The following is a 15089-nucleotide window of genomic DNA, read 5'->3' as shown; positions in this document are numbered from 1 at the left end:
GACATATTCGGTATTTATTTTGTTTATTTCCTTGTGTTTAATTGGTGATTGTTCTTGTTTGTGGTCTTACTTTGGAACTTTAATTCAAACTAAAACAACATAAAAAAAACTTAAGACACTTGAGACATTTGTTTAATTTTGTTATAGAACAACAGGACAAAAAGCTCACAAGGCATTGTGTTGGTGTTGTTTTATTTGGCTGGTGGGGTGTTAGGGTGGTAAGGGACAAAAAAAAAGTCTCCAGAGGACATAAGACATTAGCTTTGGGATTGTCTGTTTGTTTTTTGTTTGTTTGCTTTGTTAGTTTTTTCATAGGAACTACAACAAAAAATCCCTCACAACATCTCTCTCTCTCTCTCTCTCTCTCTCTCTCTCTCTCTCTCTCTCTCTCTCTCTCTCTCTCTCTCTCTCTTCTCTTTTTTTAAATAAATTGCTCTTACTATCATACCAATGTTAGGTTAAATTGAGCAGTGAATAATGTCGATGGAATGAGACAGAAACAAAGCATTATCCAAATGACTAAACCCCACTGGTCTTATGATCTACAGCGCAGCCCGGTATTTATTATAGAATTTTGTGATTCGAGTTTTGCAGGTGTGCTTTTGTACGTGCAAAGCCTATATTAGGCCAAAAGTGAAGAACGTTCCCCTTTTCTTTGGCTGGTGTATATAGACATATGTGTGTGTGTATAGAAAACGTCCAGCTGTAAATAATCCCTTTCATGACTACAGATTTCACACTAAAGCCCAAAACGTGTGATTTTTCCCCGAGCACCTTTCACCGTGGGAGGAGTTTCCTTTATACGCTAAAGCTAACAGTTCGAATTATCGGTCTCATCTTTGTCACCCACTCAGATTTTCATCTCGCTGTTTCCAAACCGTTCACACGTTCTTTGTTTGTTCGTTCTTTTTTCATTTTTGATGGGGAATTTATGCAAAATAGATCTTATGAACTGAGAAGTCTGTGTTTGTGTAACAGCTTGTAACTGGACTTGCACTAAATGTTGTTTTTTTTTGTTTGTTTGTTTTGTCTGCTTTTCCTTCACTAGACCAATCCAGACCATCATTCTGCTTATATTTTCTCCTTTTTGTCCTAAATCCTCATCTTAACCTCAGCTTTCTACTGTCCTTGGTTTGATTTTGGCCCTATTGTGAAAGTAGAAAAGGAGAATTTTGAAATATTTTTGAGGGAAAGAAATGTTTTGTAACTCTTTATGCACATATTTGGCTTAACGGTAGTTTGTAGGTAATGAGGTAGTAATGTGCCATTTATGTTTCCCCCCCATGTAAATGCTAGAATTAAAGGGATTGAGGGCATTTTTGTCCTTCCTAAAGAAGGTTCCAGCGTGTTTTGAAACCTGACCACATTTTTAGCAAGCCTGGTTTTAATATGCTTTATTTCCTTGTTTGTGTGTAAATGACTCGAGATGCAGAAAGCAAACTGCACTTAACCTGTGTGGCTAAAAACACACAATCACACACACACACACGCACACACACTCCCTACTGTATAGGTTTGTTCTAATGGTTTGATCTGTTCAATAAAACATAATAATCAAAAAATGCTCATGTCTGCGTTTTTATAGTATAGACATGCAGTGTTGCCCGAGAGAGGAAAAATCCCCATCAGCATCTGTTTATGAAGTGTTTAATAACCAGAAAATATTTCAGTATGTAGAGAACATGATACACAAATCATAACAGAATGCTAATGAAGGATTTTCTGTTTTTCTTGCTGACACTTTTGAAAAGCATCATGTTATAACAAGAAAACATCAAAAAAAAAAAAAAAAAAAACAGTGCATTTTAACAGGAAAACATCAACAACAAAGGAACTCAACAAAAGAACTCCACAGATTTAGCTGGCTATCACTCAAAAGAAAATGGTCTGTGCCTGGTTCACACAGAGAGGCATCTGTGGCTCAAATGAATGGGAATAAAGGAGAAGGACAAAGTGTGCTGCTGTGAAGGAACACTTAGAGATGTGATTCTCAAACCCATTTGCAGATCTTTATTGAAACACAGCAGTAAATCGAAAAATCCAATGGCAAGTACACGCAAATAAATCCAAAACAAAACTGACACCGACACACAGATCTGAAATACAAAAATGAGAACACAGTAGCAAGAACACAAAACAAGGTCATCTATAAAGTTAGGCAATAGCATTGATTGGTATGTCACAGAACTTTAAACGTGGAGTGAGCATGGCTTTAATGTCTGTGTCCTGGAAGCGATTCTGGCAAGAGATCCCTCTTGTGGTGGCATAGCTGGTTGAGATGTTACAGAGCCGACCTATCTAAAGTATCTAAGACAAGGTCATCCATGAGGCCGGGGTGCTGGTCTATTGGGGTGTGTCCTGTGGAACTCCTCGGTTAATGATGTGTCAAGAAGGTCAATCTAAAGAACGCAAACTTAGGAATATTGAATTCTTCCTTTCGGTTTAGCCTTATGACTACACCTATCTTCATCTACAAGAAGTGCATGGACACAGCTCTGGGTCCTCTGCAACTCCAGGGCATACACTTACTGAATTACAGAGATGATTGGCTCATCCTAGCTCAGCCAAAATAGTTTTAAGCGCAGCATCAAGATCCACATCAGGCATTTGGGGCTCAGGTTGAACCTCAAAAAGAATGTGCTATCTCCTACTTAAATTTTTAGGAGTACTTTGACCACAATGAAGGCAAAGTTCTCTCTTACGCATGTGGGATTTGATTCTTGCTGTAATGACCGTCATCAAGCTTAATCAGTTTTCAGACTCCAAGGCTGTTGAGTATCAGCAACAACTAATGTTATTCCATTAGGTCTACTATACATGAGATCATTCCAATTCTGCCTCAAGAGCACCCTGTGAACCACCTGTCCAGGGTCATAAGGGTTAAATGCTGGGTGCTTCATTCCCTTCATCTGTGTGAAGGACCCCAGTTTCTGACTTTTGTTCCCATTCAAGTTGTTGTCAAAATACACTCCCAATGGATGCCTCTCTCACAGGATGGGGTGCAGTTCTTGATGGCCATCCAGTCCATGGTCTTTGGGGAGACCTTCATCTTTCATGGAATATAAGCTGCCTCGAGATGAAGGCAGCTTTTCTAGCATTGAAACACTTCCTCCTGTGGGACTACCACATGTTGGTCCACACGGACAACACTACGGCAGTCTTTTATATCAATCACCAGAGCAGGTTAGGAAAGGGCTGGCCCTTTTCAGACAGGCCCAGCAGATCCTGCTATGGGCAGAAACCAAACACGTCACTCTGAGGATTTATTTAATTGTCTTAAAGTAGCTTCACAGCTAACAAAAATTTTAACTTATATTTATCCCTATTTAACATGTTATAAGGAAACAGTGGGAAGAAAAAACACTGAGACGATATTAATCAATCAATCAATCAATCAAATTTTATTTATAGAGCACCGTACAACAGCCAAAAGGAGCACAAGGTGCTTTCCAGTAAAACAACAATAAACAATAAAATATAAGAACACAAAGAATATAAAATAGAAGTTGAATCAGGGGCTACGTGTTAAAAGCTTGTATGAATAAATGATACTGCAATTTAAAAACATTCGGCACAGTGATGGATCATAGATGTGATGGAAGTGCGTTCCACAGCTTTGGTCCCTGGATGGCAAATGACTGGTGTAGCTTCTGGTACGGGTCATTTAGATTTCATGTCCCAGGCACCCTAAATTTCGGCATCTACTCTTCAATCAACCGATGAGCAAGCTAGTTTTACGATTTTATTGAGGGCTACATTCCACAGTGTCACACACAACTGGCTCCAGAATGCCGTTTCTCTGATTGAACTCATAGGGACCCTCAACCAGAACACACACACACACACACACACACACACACACACACACACACACACACACACACACACACACACACACACACACACACACACACACAACACAATGGGACATTCCTTTTACTAATAAAACAGCTGAATAAGATGCCCCACATCCCACGGCATTAAGCCCAAGATTCTTATTCTTGTAACCCTGTTGTAATGTGTTTCTTCTTTAAGGCTTGCCTGACTTAAAATTATTTGCTCCTTACTTTCCTGACAAGGGTGTATTTTATTCATGTTTCAGAACACAACACTGTAGTAACATCAGTTACACTTTGATTACTGATCTGTGTATGTAATGTACCGCTGCCTTTATACCGTCATTACCCTTCATGTTTAGTATCCAAGTGACCACAAAATTATCGGTTACTTATTTTTCAAACAATGGTGTAATTTATTTGAGCACAAAAGGCGCCATACCGTCTTAATACACCTTGGATAAAACTTTAAAGTCATCTAAAAGTTTTATAGCTAAACCACGCCCACAGACACCTGAAAAAAAGGGAGTTTTTCCCTCCAAAATCTCAGGCCGGAATATTGGCCATCTCCACAAAGATGGGTGGAGTTCGGGACCTTTAAAATGTCACAAACACCACCAATCCATGGTCAGACTTTCGGAACAGCTTGGAGACAACTCCATCTTCCTTCAAAGAACTTCCAGCAAGCTTCACATCCAAGAACGACAACTGCTCTGATCTTCAGGAGAACTTGGATGAACGTCTAATCCCACCCTAACTGACTCTTCAGAGATTTCTCTGTTGCATCCGACTCTTGTGCAGTAAGCCAATGCAAGTAACCCTTTCCTTTACCAACCAATTTAGATGCGTATTTTAAGTATGAACCTTGTATTGTGTCTTAAGGTGAATTTAAGTTTCTGTGACGATTTCCCAGTTAGGGTGTGATTAATTTTGAAGTTTAAGCTTGCCATTCCTTTCCTTCCTTTCTCTAATTTTCTCTTTCCAGTCTCTTCCTCCCTTTTCCCCAATTTTAATTTCTTTGTTTTATTTTATTTTCATCTTCGTTTTCCCTATTTCTTTTGTTTGTTTGTGTAGTTAGTTTTATGTTGTGTTTGTCTCATTCATTAAATGCCATATCTTTGTGCCAAATAAGTGATTGTCTCTGAGTATCGCTCACAAATTAAGGTACCTGCAATATCTGGTCTGAACTACATGCTCTATTGAGTTAATTTAATTTAAATTACGGTATACAGTAAAAGGAAAGCGAATCTTTCTTGGCCGGGAAGATACCGGCTTCATAGAATTAATAAAGGTTACACGGCCTGTTCGGTGGACGAACAGACCAAATAAGTGTACCGTTAATTCCATTACCGTTAATGTCAACTTAGGTTAAAATATTTAGGAGTCACTATAACACGTTATAATTACTTATAAATATTTACCTTGCTTCGCTACACCGGCTTCCAAACTTCTTATATTTGTATTTGGGAGTGATCAAAAAGGAGCGGAGAGATCTGGCTGGTTGGTAGACCTTTATTTATTTGGTGAAATAGGCCGGAGCCAGTAATCCTCCCAACTTTTGGTCTGCCCTTATGTTGGCCAATAGAATTGGTGTGTTTCCTCATGTGCCTCAGACACCGGTCTTGTTTTAATTCCCGTAGTACAGTGTCAAAAAAAAAAAAAAATCATCTCATTTAAAAAGTATCTTAATAGTGTTTTTTAAACTATATTAATTCTTAATCAATAATATTGATTAAGAATTAATATATTATTATTACAAGCATGAGAGAATTTTATTTTTAAAAAAAGAGTGAATTACATCAAGATTAACACAAAGTTTATACTGTATATATAAGAAACAAGGAATAATATGCAAATGTCTGCCACCCGATGGCAAAACTGTGTACTAAAATGTGCCATTAAAGGTTGTCTCTGGGAGTAGCCTCGTGATGTCACTTAGGAGAAATGAAAGCAGACTTGCTACTCAGAATTCCTTTCCTTTCAGCAGGACACAAACTCGTGGTTAAAGCGTTTTCAGTGTACTGAAAAAAATTCAGCACAGGTAACTTTGTGTTCAGAACATTTCTAATATTAACTGTTAATGTATTGTCTATTGAAATGCCAAAGTTTAACATTTATTCATTCAGCTGATCTGTGAACAGATTTAAGATGCTAGTTTTGGGATAGATAAATTGACGTTGTTGGTTTTGAGTCGTACCGATTTACTTAATTAATCAAACATTTTATCAATGTTTACAATGTACCCCCAGTGTCAGTCATGGCTTCCTCCAGCAGTGACCTGTGTGAAGATCAGCTCCAGTGTCCCATCTGTCTGGATGTGTTCACTGATCCAGTCTCTACTCCATGTGGACACAACTACTGTATGATCTGTCTCAAAGAGTTCTGGGACAGCAGTTCACACTGCCAGTGTCCAGTGTGTAAGGAGGAATTCCCTAAACGTCCTAAACTACGTGTCAATACGTTCATCTCTAAACTGGCTGCTCAGTTCAAACAGCAGTTTCCCGTGAAGACTAAGAAGGTTCTGTGTGACTCGTGTACTGAGGAAAAGCTGGAGGCTCTAAAGTCCTGTTTGCACTGTGGTGTTTCTTACTGTAACAATCATCTGATGCTCCATAAAACTACAGCTAAACTCATGAAACACAAACTGATCGACCCTGTGGAGAACCTGGAGGACTACATCTGTCAGAAACATGAGAGACCCCTGGAGCTGTTCTGTAGAGACGACCAGACGTGTGTGTGTCAGTTCTGTACTGAAGGAGAGCACAAATCTCACAACAGTGTTCCTTTAGAGATGGCGGTTGGATCAATTAAGGTGATACAGATTTAGAAAACAGGTTACAATGATCAAACTATCATAGAACAATAAGTGACTTTTGTATGCCTCACCTTTTCTCATAGACTGAGTTGTGGTTAATAAAAGCAGAAGCTGAGCAGATGATACAGCACAGACTGAGGAAGATTGAGGAATTCAAACTCTCCGTAAAGCTAAATAAAGTAAGTCTAAATAAAATGTTAGTTTTCATTTAAAAGATAAAATTCATGTCAATCTTTGATCTCCTGCAGAAAATCACAGAGAAAGCAGACATTGTGGAGGTCTTCAGAGCTCTGATGAGCTGCATTGAGAGAAGCCAGACTGAGCTACCCAAAGTGATGGAGGAGAAGCAGAAAGCAGCAGAGAGGCAGGCTGAAGAGTTCATTAAAGAGCTGAAGCAGGAAATCACTGAGCTAAAGAGGAGAAATACTGAGCTGGAGCAGCTCTCACACACTGAGGATCACCTCCACCTCCTACAGGTCAGAGTCCCTCTGTTTCTCAATATCAATGCAGCACATGACAGGACAGCAAGTCCCCATGCTGAGGGATTTCTCTTCTCTCCTGCTGTACTGTAGATTTACCCGGCACTGTGCAGCCTTCCACACACCCAGGACTGGACTGACTTTTCTATTAACTTTCCTCTTAGTGTGGGGACTCTGATTAGAATAAAGATTCAGGAGATGCTCAGTGAGGAAGTAGACAAGATTGATGAGACCAGTAAGTATTCTCTGTTTCATAACATCTTAAACATGGTCTCTTTGGAAGAGCTAGATTAGTGAAATATTGAATTTAATGTTACTAAACCTAAAATTAAATTGTCGAGAACAGACAATCAGTAAATGAGACCTAAAGCAATGGAATGGTGCTGCTGAGTGTCATGTAGTATACTGTACAATTAAAAAACTCAGACATTATCAAAGCGAGTTGCTGTAGGGCAAATCATCACCCTGCCAAGAATATGAACCTTGTAAGAACCAGGGAGCCTTGTGAAAGAACTTTTTGTAGCTCATTTAAAAAAATCATAGTCTTACTATCTTTTATTAGGACTTGTTTGTTACGGATTTTACGTAACTTCTTTTGGATTAAATGATTGATCCATAGTTCAGGACAGTTGTCCTTTTGCACATGGTATGTTCTTAAATTAGAAGTAAAATCTCAGGTGCTTCTATTTACCATTTCAAGAGTAAAATGTCAAACCTGCACTATTTGTAGAAAATGTTTTTGTTCTGTTGGCTGCTTCCCAGTCTGGAGTCGCGCCAGCAGATCATTTGGTCCACACAATTTGTTTTGACACAAACTTTACGCCCTATGCATTTCCTGAAAAAATGGCTCCCATTATAACTGAGCTTGGGACTGGCACAGAGAGTTAACTCTTTAGTGGCTTTGTTATCTCACTGCCTGGCAATCAAACCATTTTCTCAATAAGAGCACGGGATCCTGCCCCTTCCCCAATGGGCACATTCAAGCACTGGAAATGGGCCTTTTCCAACAAATCCCATGCTCTTTAACCTCACATGTATGGCTAGACATTTGAGCTACAGTATTTACTTGAGAAAGTATGCTCTGTAGGCTCCAGGACTTCATGTGGATATCAGTTTTCCACATGTTATATATCTAAACATTGTTGCAGGAACATAACAAAGAGATTTACTGGATGCCTTGGCCACTAAATTCCTTAGATCTCAATCTCAGATCCACAGCAGCTCCACATCTCAACATGCACAAGGATTTGCTCGATAGCATATTGTAAAACTGTTAGTGTTTATTGTTACACTTCACATTAAATTATAGCAGCCAATAATATTATTCATTATTTCTTTTCGAAACAGAACTGAAAGGATTCCAGCAATATGCAGGTATGTCAGAATTTACTGATCACAAAGAAATTATTCACTATTACAAGATGTAATTTTACAGTAAATACAAATCATCTTTTCCCCTCTCAGTGGATGTGACTCTGGATCCTGATACAGCGAATCCTTATCTCATCCTGTCTGATGATGGGAAACAAGTTACATGTGGAGACACAGAACAGAATCTCCCTGATATGCCAGAGAGGTTTGATCGTTGTCCCTGCGTGTTGGGAAATGAAGGATTCACCTCAGGGAGATTTTACTATGAGGTGCAGGTCAGAGGGACTGAGTGGGTTTTAGGAGTGGTCAGAGAGTCTGTTAAGAGGAAAGAGGAAATTAAAGCAAGCCCTGAAGATGGATTCTGGTGTGTGGGTCTGAAAAATGAAACCGAACATTCAGCTTGGGACTCTCCTCCTATCCTCCTCTTCATAAAACAGGCTCCTCAGAAGGTGGGGGTGTTTGTGGACCATGAGGAGGGTCTGATCTCCTTCTGCGATGTTGAAGCCAAGTCTCATATCTATTCTTTCACTGGTCAGAATTTTATCGAGAAAATCTATCCATTCTTCGGCCCTTGCAATAATCATGGCAATAAAGACTCAACACTGACAATCTGTCCTGTTAATTAGTGTAATAATAGTTGTTATAAATCTCTGTTGACATCTTCTACTTAATCATTGACTTTAACAACAAATAATTAAGTATACTTTCCAAATCAGATCCTGTTACAATCTTATCTGGTGTTTATAATCATTAAAATCAGATCTGAATGCAGAATATATTGCTAAAATCTTTGCAAACTAGATTAGCTGAAATTGATTGTTAACTGAATTCATAAATGTTTTTTTTTTTTTGTCTTTGTCTTTGCCCTCAAAACTCATAACATTCGAAGCGGGTGACTAAACAGATCACACATTTGAAAGCATTCTCTGTTAAACAAGCATGTCCCAGCCATGACTGTTCATGTCATTCAGTAGAAACGCTCTGAATTTTACACAGTAATAAAATGACAGGAATCTTTAATGCAAATGAGACTCCAGCATGTTCTTTCACTTTCAAATATATTAGTTTTAGTTTCTATCTACAAGACACAAGGTAATAATAGGCAAATGTCTTCTATCTGATAGAAAAACTGTGCACTAGAAATGTACCATGAAAAATGCAGTCTCTGGGAGTGGCCTCATGATGTCACATAGGAGAAATGAAAGTTAAGTGCAGACACTTCGCACTTCTGAAATTCCTTTCCTTTCAGCAGGACACAATCTCCTGGTTAAAGCTTTTATAGGCTTTCTTTAAAAATCAGCACAGGTAACTGTTTATGTATTGTCTCATCTACTGTCAAAGTTTAACATTATTTTTATATGAGCAGATTTCAGAAGCTGGTTTTGGGAGACAGTAAATGTGTCAACTCAAATACTATATTTCTGTTTTTTTGTTAGTACTATTTGAAATATATATATAGTTTTACTTTACAAGTACATCCACCATTCATATGTTGTTTTTTTTAGATTTAGAGGTATCTCTGATGACATTGTTTACTTGGTTTGTACCTGTAGTAGGTGGAGTTGTACTAAAATGATTTATTCTTGACATGAAATTGATGCTGTTATGTAATAATTTTTTTTCCTGCCTCTGACATGACAGAGAGGCTGAAGTGAATGCAAATGCAATTTGGCTTTTTATTTAAAAGGCAATGGCAGACAAATTCGGAACATGAGATAGTAAAAAGATTTCAAATGATTATCTAATGTAACATAAAGAACCAGGAAACAACACAGGATTAAAAACTGAATTTCGCAACACAGAATGAAGGACTGCTAAGGACAGGCAGTTTGTGCTAATAACTAGATTGACCACTGTGGTGGCATTTTTGATCTACATATCAGACTCAGAGTTGGTGGTAAAAGCAAAGAAGTAAAAATGGCATTTATTTTGCGGCAGCAAAAGGCGTCTTCCAAACAGTGTAGAGTGCCAAGTCTACACAGTGAAGAGGCAAAGATTAGTGATTCAGCTCTCCCTTTTATACCCTGTGTGTGCTTGTGTAGCTTGGTTTGTGTTTGTGTGTGTGTGTGTGTGTTGGTGTGTGTGTGTGTTTGTGTTTATGTGACCTCTCAGTCATCTCAATAAAGTTAGATCTTTTCAAGCACGTGCACCCACACTCCCCTTAGTTCCCATCTTTTTAACACATAGAATGTTTATGGCAGGAACATTTGTGGTAGGAATGTTTATGGTAGGGACATTTCCTCCTGTTGTTTCCCTCCTTGGTCTGACACACAGAATCTACCATGAAAGCACATATAACACTCATAATATTTAAAATTTCCACTCCACCACCACCCACCCCCAAAGGTGCCACTCAGGAAGTATTGTTCTTTCTTGGCCCACCCCTAGGCTGAGGACCTGGACCTTCATGGTGTTGGGAAGGAAATTCTGAAAGATTGGGGTCCCAGACACCTTGGGCTGCAATCCTGCACTGTTCCTCTGGACTATATCCCTTCCTTTGTATAGGCTATTCAAGTTATGCTGTCTGTCCATCACTGTCAAGTGGTGCCGGTGGAGGGGATATCAGAGGCATTTTACATTTACAGCATTTGGCAGACAACCTTATCCAGGGAGACTGGATAAGAGAAATTTAATCTCATTTTATACAACTGAGCAATTGAGGTTTAAGGGCCTTGCTCAGGGGCCAAACAGTGGCAATTTGGAAGCCTGGGATTTGTACTTCCAACCTTCCAATCAGTAATCCAACACCTTAACCACTAAGCTACCACATAATTTATTTGTGTGAGCGTTTTGTGCCTGATGTATCTGGGCTAAGCATTATTGGCGGTTAAAAAAGGCCTTGGTTTCCAACCAAATTTGGTCTGCTGGTTGATATTAGGGTGTCTCCACTCTGTGGCGCTCTAGGGAACAAAGGAGGCTAGTATCTGAGCACACACTGAAACATTTTTAACTCCTTACAGTTATAATACAGTGCTGTGTTTTGCTGAATGTGGGTTGTTTTCTGTTGTCTTAAATTATAGTCATTTTTGTACCCCCAGTGTCAGTCATGGCTTCCTCCAGCAGTGTCCTGTGTGAAGATCAGCTCCAGTGTCCCATCTGTCTGGATGTGTTCACTGATCCAGTCTCTACTCCATGTGGACACAACTACTGTATGATCTGTCTCAAAGAGTTCTGGGACAGCAGTTCACACTGCCAGTGTCCGGTGTGTAAGGAGGAATTCCCTAAACGTCCTGAACTACGTGTCAATACGTTCATCTCTAAACTGGCTGCTCAGTTCAAACAGCAGTTTCCCGTGAAGACTAAGAAGGTTCTGTGTGACTCGTGTACTGAGGAAAAGCTGGAGGCTCTAAAGTCCTGTCTGCACTGTGGTGTTTCTTACTGTAACAATCATCTGATGCTCCATAAAACTACAGCTAAACTCATGAAGCACAAACTGATCGACCCTGTGGAGAACCTGGAGGACTACATCTGTCAGAAACATGAGAGACCCCTGGAGCTGTTCTGTAGAGACGACCAGATGTGTGTGTGTCAGTTCTGTACTGAAGGAGAGCACAAAACTCACAACACTGTTCCTGTAGAGGAGGAGAGTGAAGATAATAAGGTGAGAGACATATAGAAAGAGAATAATGTTAAAAATCCCCAAATTCATTACTTTTTATTGTTTTCTTACAGACCGAGTTATGGATGATACACAAAGTCTTTCAGCAGATGATCCGGGAACGACTGAAGATGATTGAAGAAATCAGACATAAAATAGAACTCAAAAAAGTAAAGTCTTTATAGTAAAACATACACTAATGTCCAAATGTATGGCATACTGTACCTGACCAGCACACTGACACTGGGTGTGTAATAGCCATTTCCTGATATTTTACTGTGAGAACGATGGGTAATGTTAGCTACCTATTTCACAACGTTTTTTTTATCCTTCATGTCTACCATCATGCATTCAGATTCTCCGGGTAAAGCCTTCTCTTATAATCTCTCTTTCATGACCAAGGTCGTGAAATTTACTAAATGTACCAATGCTAGTCTCAAACTGAAACTTTTAGAAAATGCTAGAAGTCTGCTTTTGAAAAAAAGTGTATAACATTAAACAGTGTGTTTTTTCCCCTCTGGTATCAAAATTATTAGCTAAAGGTCAGTGTTGCTGAATTGTTTTAAAGACGACTGAGAAACCACTGTTAATAAGCCATTAAAATATAAGCATCATGAATATCATTTCTTGATTTAGACACTGTAATAAAGATTAAAGTCAAAGTCTGAAGTTAGAAGAATTAAGAACTTGAGGATTATTCTTGAGATATTTGGAACATTGCTTTTTATTTTTAGATCTTTACTGACACTATAAAATGATTTGCTTGATGACAAACAACTGTTAAATGTATTTATAAGATCTTTACAAAATGCATTGGTTGATTTCCTATTAGAAAACCAAAGAGAAGGAGAAAGCAGACTTTGTGGAGATCTTAGGTATTCTGATGATCTGCATTGAGAGAAGCCAGACTGAGCTGTTTAAGGTGATGGAGGAGAAGCAGAAAGCAGCAGAGAGGCAGGCTGAAGAGTTTATTAAAGAGCTGAAGCAGGAAATCACTGAGCTAAAGAGGAGAAACACTGAGCTGGAGCAGCTCTCACACACTGAGGATCACCTCCACCTTCTACAGGTCAGAGTCCCTCTGTTTCTCAATATCAATGCAGCACATGACAGGACAGCAAGTCCCCATGCTGAGGGATTTCTCCTCTCTCCTGCTCTACTGTAGATTTACCCGTCACTGTGCAGCCCTCCACACACCCAGGACTGGACTGATGTCACAATTACCACTCATCTTAGCGTGGAGACTCTGAGGAGAAAAATAATTCAAGAATCACTAAATAATGGGCTGGAGATGTTTGTTCAAAATGGTAAGTATATATCAATTACTTCTTGAGGAGCAAAGGGATTTTGTAGTAAGTAAGCACAATTGAAGAAAAAATATTTATTCGTTCTTTTTTTCTAAACAGAACTAAACACAATCCAACAACATGCAGGTCAGTGTGATTTACTTGTCTATATAACTAGTTAGTTATAGTATAGGCTGTATACTGGATAAAAAAAGTGTAAATTGTTGTTTTTTTCCTCTTAGTGGATGTCACTCTGGATCCTGATACAGCGAATCCTTCTCTTATCCTGTCTAATGATGGCACAGAGGTAACGTGTGCAAACATAATAAAGAATCTCCCTGATTCCCCAGAGAGGTTTGATCGTTGTGTCTGTGTGCTCGGAATGGAGGGATTCACCTCAGGGAGATTTTACTATGAGGTGCAGGTCCGAGGGAAGACCAGGTGGGATTTAGGAGTGGTCAGAGAGTCTGTAAACAGGAAGGGACTAATTACAGCCTGCCCTGAAAATGGATTTTGGTGTGTGTCTTATAATCAGACTGAATATGTAGCTCTGGATTCTCTTTCCATCCCTCTGTCCCTGAAACAGGCTCCTCAGAAGGTGGGGGTGTTTGTGGATTATGGGGAGGGTCTGATCTCCTTCTATGATGCTGACGCAAAGTCTCACATATACTCTTTCACTGGCCAGTTGTTCACTGAGAAACTTTATCCATTCTTCAGCCCCTCTCTCAATGAAGGAGCTGAAAACTCAGCACCACTGATCATCTGTCCATTAAGACAAGTCCAAGACTAGGTTTTTAAATAAAGCTGGTAAAATACTTAGAACTATGATAATAATTTTTGCCCTTCATGGTTAGTGTCTTTAATACAATTTTAAAAATGCTGATATATAAATATATTTATTTCTACACTTGTGCCTCACTTTGTATTTTTTTTTTTTTAATTCTTTTACTGCTATTGATGGTCATATGAGGATCCCATGAAGAACTGCACTTATGCAAAGCCTTGTTTCATTTTGTTAGTTTCTCAGAGTACTTATTCCAGGAATCTTACCGTATGCACTCTTGCATTTACTACTGTTTACTAATATTCAAATTATTTGCTGTCACCCAAAAGATGACAGGTTTGGATTCCTTTCAAGGTGCCTCTCGTGTCAACATTTGGCATCCACTTTTGTTTCTTCACTTCTGATGTCTCTGGCTTTTTCATTAAGGCAATTGCACCACCTTTCATTTAATAAAAGAGAACTATTTTTCCGATCCCCATCTCTGTGCTTCTCTCACCACATCTTTCTCCCACACCTAAAGCTTAAAACTTGACACACTGGACACACCGGTTTGTGTAGAGGAATTTGCTCCAAGCCCTAGACTGACAGTACTAGCTTAGTAATAGATAAGACATTTTCCATCATCCAAAGCAAACAATGCCCAAATATGCAAGCAAAGTGTAACAGGTGTTCACACCCGAGAAAAAAAAAACTTTTAATAAAGAAGCTGTGTTAACAAAAGTGCAAACTCAGAGGCTAATTACACAGTAATTATAATTCTCGTGATAATCAACAACAGGATTCAATACAGAAGCAAGAAACATCAAATAACCACAATCACAATGACAAGCAGAACAAGCTGGAAAAAATACTACACATTGCACATCGTGTTGGGAAATGACGCTTGTGACGAAGGGTTTCTTGTACAAAACCACAATGTATGA

General features: G+C 39.0%; 2 protein-coding genes across 2 annotated transcripts; both read left to right on the top strand.

Moving 5' to 3' along the window:
• Positions 1 to 5747: 5747 nt before the first annotated feature.
• LOC113642179 (E3 ubiquitin-protein ligase TRIM39-like) lies at positions 5748 to 9527 on the top strand. Its single transcript, XM_027145533.2, has 7 exons — positions 5748 to 5877; positions 6086 to 6648; positions 6735 to 6830; positions 6900 to 7127; positions 7224 to 7365; positions 8478 to 8504; positions 8595 to 9527. The coding sequence occupies exons 2-7, from the start codon at positions 6094 to 6096 to the stop codon at positions 9125 to 9127; spliced, it is 1581 nt and encodes a 526-aa protein (XP_027001334.1). The 5' UTR covers positions 5748 to 5877; positions 6086 to 6093; the 3' UTR covers positions 9128 to 9527.
• A 153-nt stretch (positions 9528 to 9680) lies between these two features.
• On the top strand, positions 9681 to 14638 carry LOC113642178 (E3 ubiquitin-protein ligase TRIM39-like). The gene is made up of 7 exons (XM_027145532.2): positions 9681 to 9806; positions 11540 to 12102; positions 12174 to 12269; positions 12932 to 13165; positions 13262 to 13403; positions 13503 to 13529; positions 13625 to 14638. Exons 2-7 carry the CDS (start codon positions 11548 to 11550, stop codon positions 14170 to 14172), a joined length of 1602 nt encoding a protein of 533 aa, XP_027001333.2. The 5' UTR covers positions 9681 to 9806; positions 11540 to 11547; the 3' UTR covers positions 14173 to 14638.
• Positions 14639 to 15089: the final 451 nt, after the last annotated feature.

The sequence above is a fragment of the Tachysurus fulvidraco genome, chromosome 1, assembly GCF_022655615.1.
Source record: "Tachysurus fulvidraco isolate hzauxx_2018 chromosome 1, HZAU_PFXX_2.0, whole genome shotgun sequence".
In the NCBI taxonomy this organism is placed as follows: Eukaryota; Metazoa; Chordata; class Actinopteri; order Siluriformes; family Bagridae; genus Tachysurus; species Tachysurus fulvidraco.
The sequence above is the reverse complement of the archived record's forward strand: the minus strand, read 5'-3'. Positions and strand labels throughout refer to the sequence as shown.

What these genes read in the sequence shown, in the direction of transcription:
- LOC113642179 (XM_027145533.2), top strand. Translation starts at nt 6,094, where the DNA reads ATGGCTTCCTCCAGCAGTGACCTGTGTGAAGATCAGCTCCAGTGTCCC. An exon ending in TGGCGGTTGGATCAATTAAG is followed by an intron (nt 6,649 to 6,734) that starts GTGATACAGATT and finishes CTTTTCTCATAG; the next exon opens with ACTGAGTTGTGGTTAATAAA. An exon ending in TCTCCGTAAAGCTAAATAAA is followed by an intron (nt 6,831 to 6,899) that starts GTAAGTCTAAAT and finishes GATCTCCTGCAG; the next exon opens with AAAATCACAGAGAAAGCAGA.
- LOC113642178 (XM_027145532.2), top strand. Translation starts at nt 11,548, where the DNA reads ATGGCTTCCTCCAGCAGTGTCCTGTGTGAAGATCAGCTCCAGTGTCCC. An exon ending in ATAAAATAGAACTCAAAAAA is followed by an intron (nt 12,270 to 12,931) that starts GTAAAGTCTTTA and finishes ATTTCCTATTAG; the next exon opens with AAAACCAAAGAGAAGGAGAA. An exon ending in GGAGATGTTTGTTCAAAATG is followed by an intron (nt 13,404 to 13,502) that starts GTAAGTATATAT and finishes TTTTCTAAACAG; the next exon opens with AACTAAACACAATCCAACAA.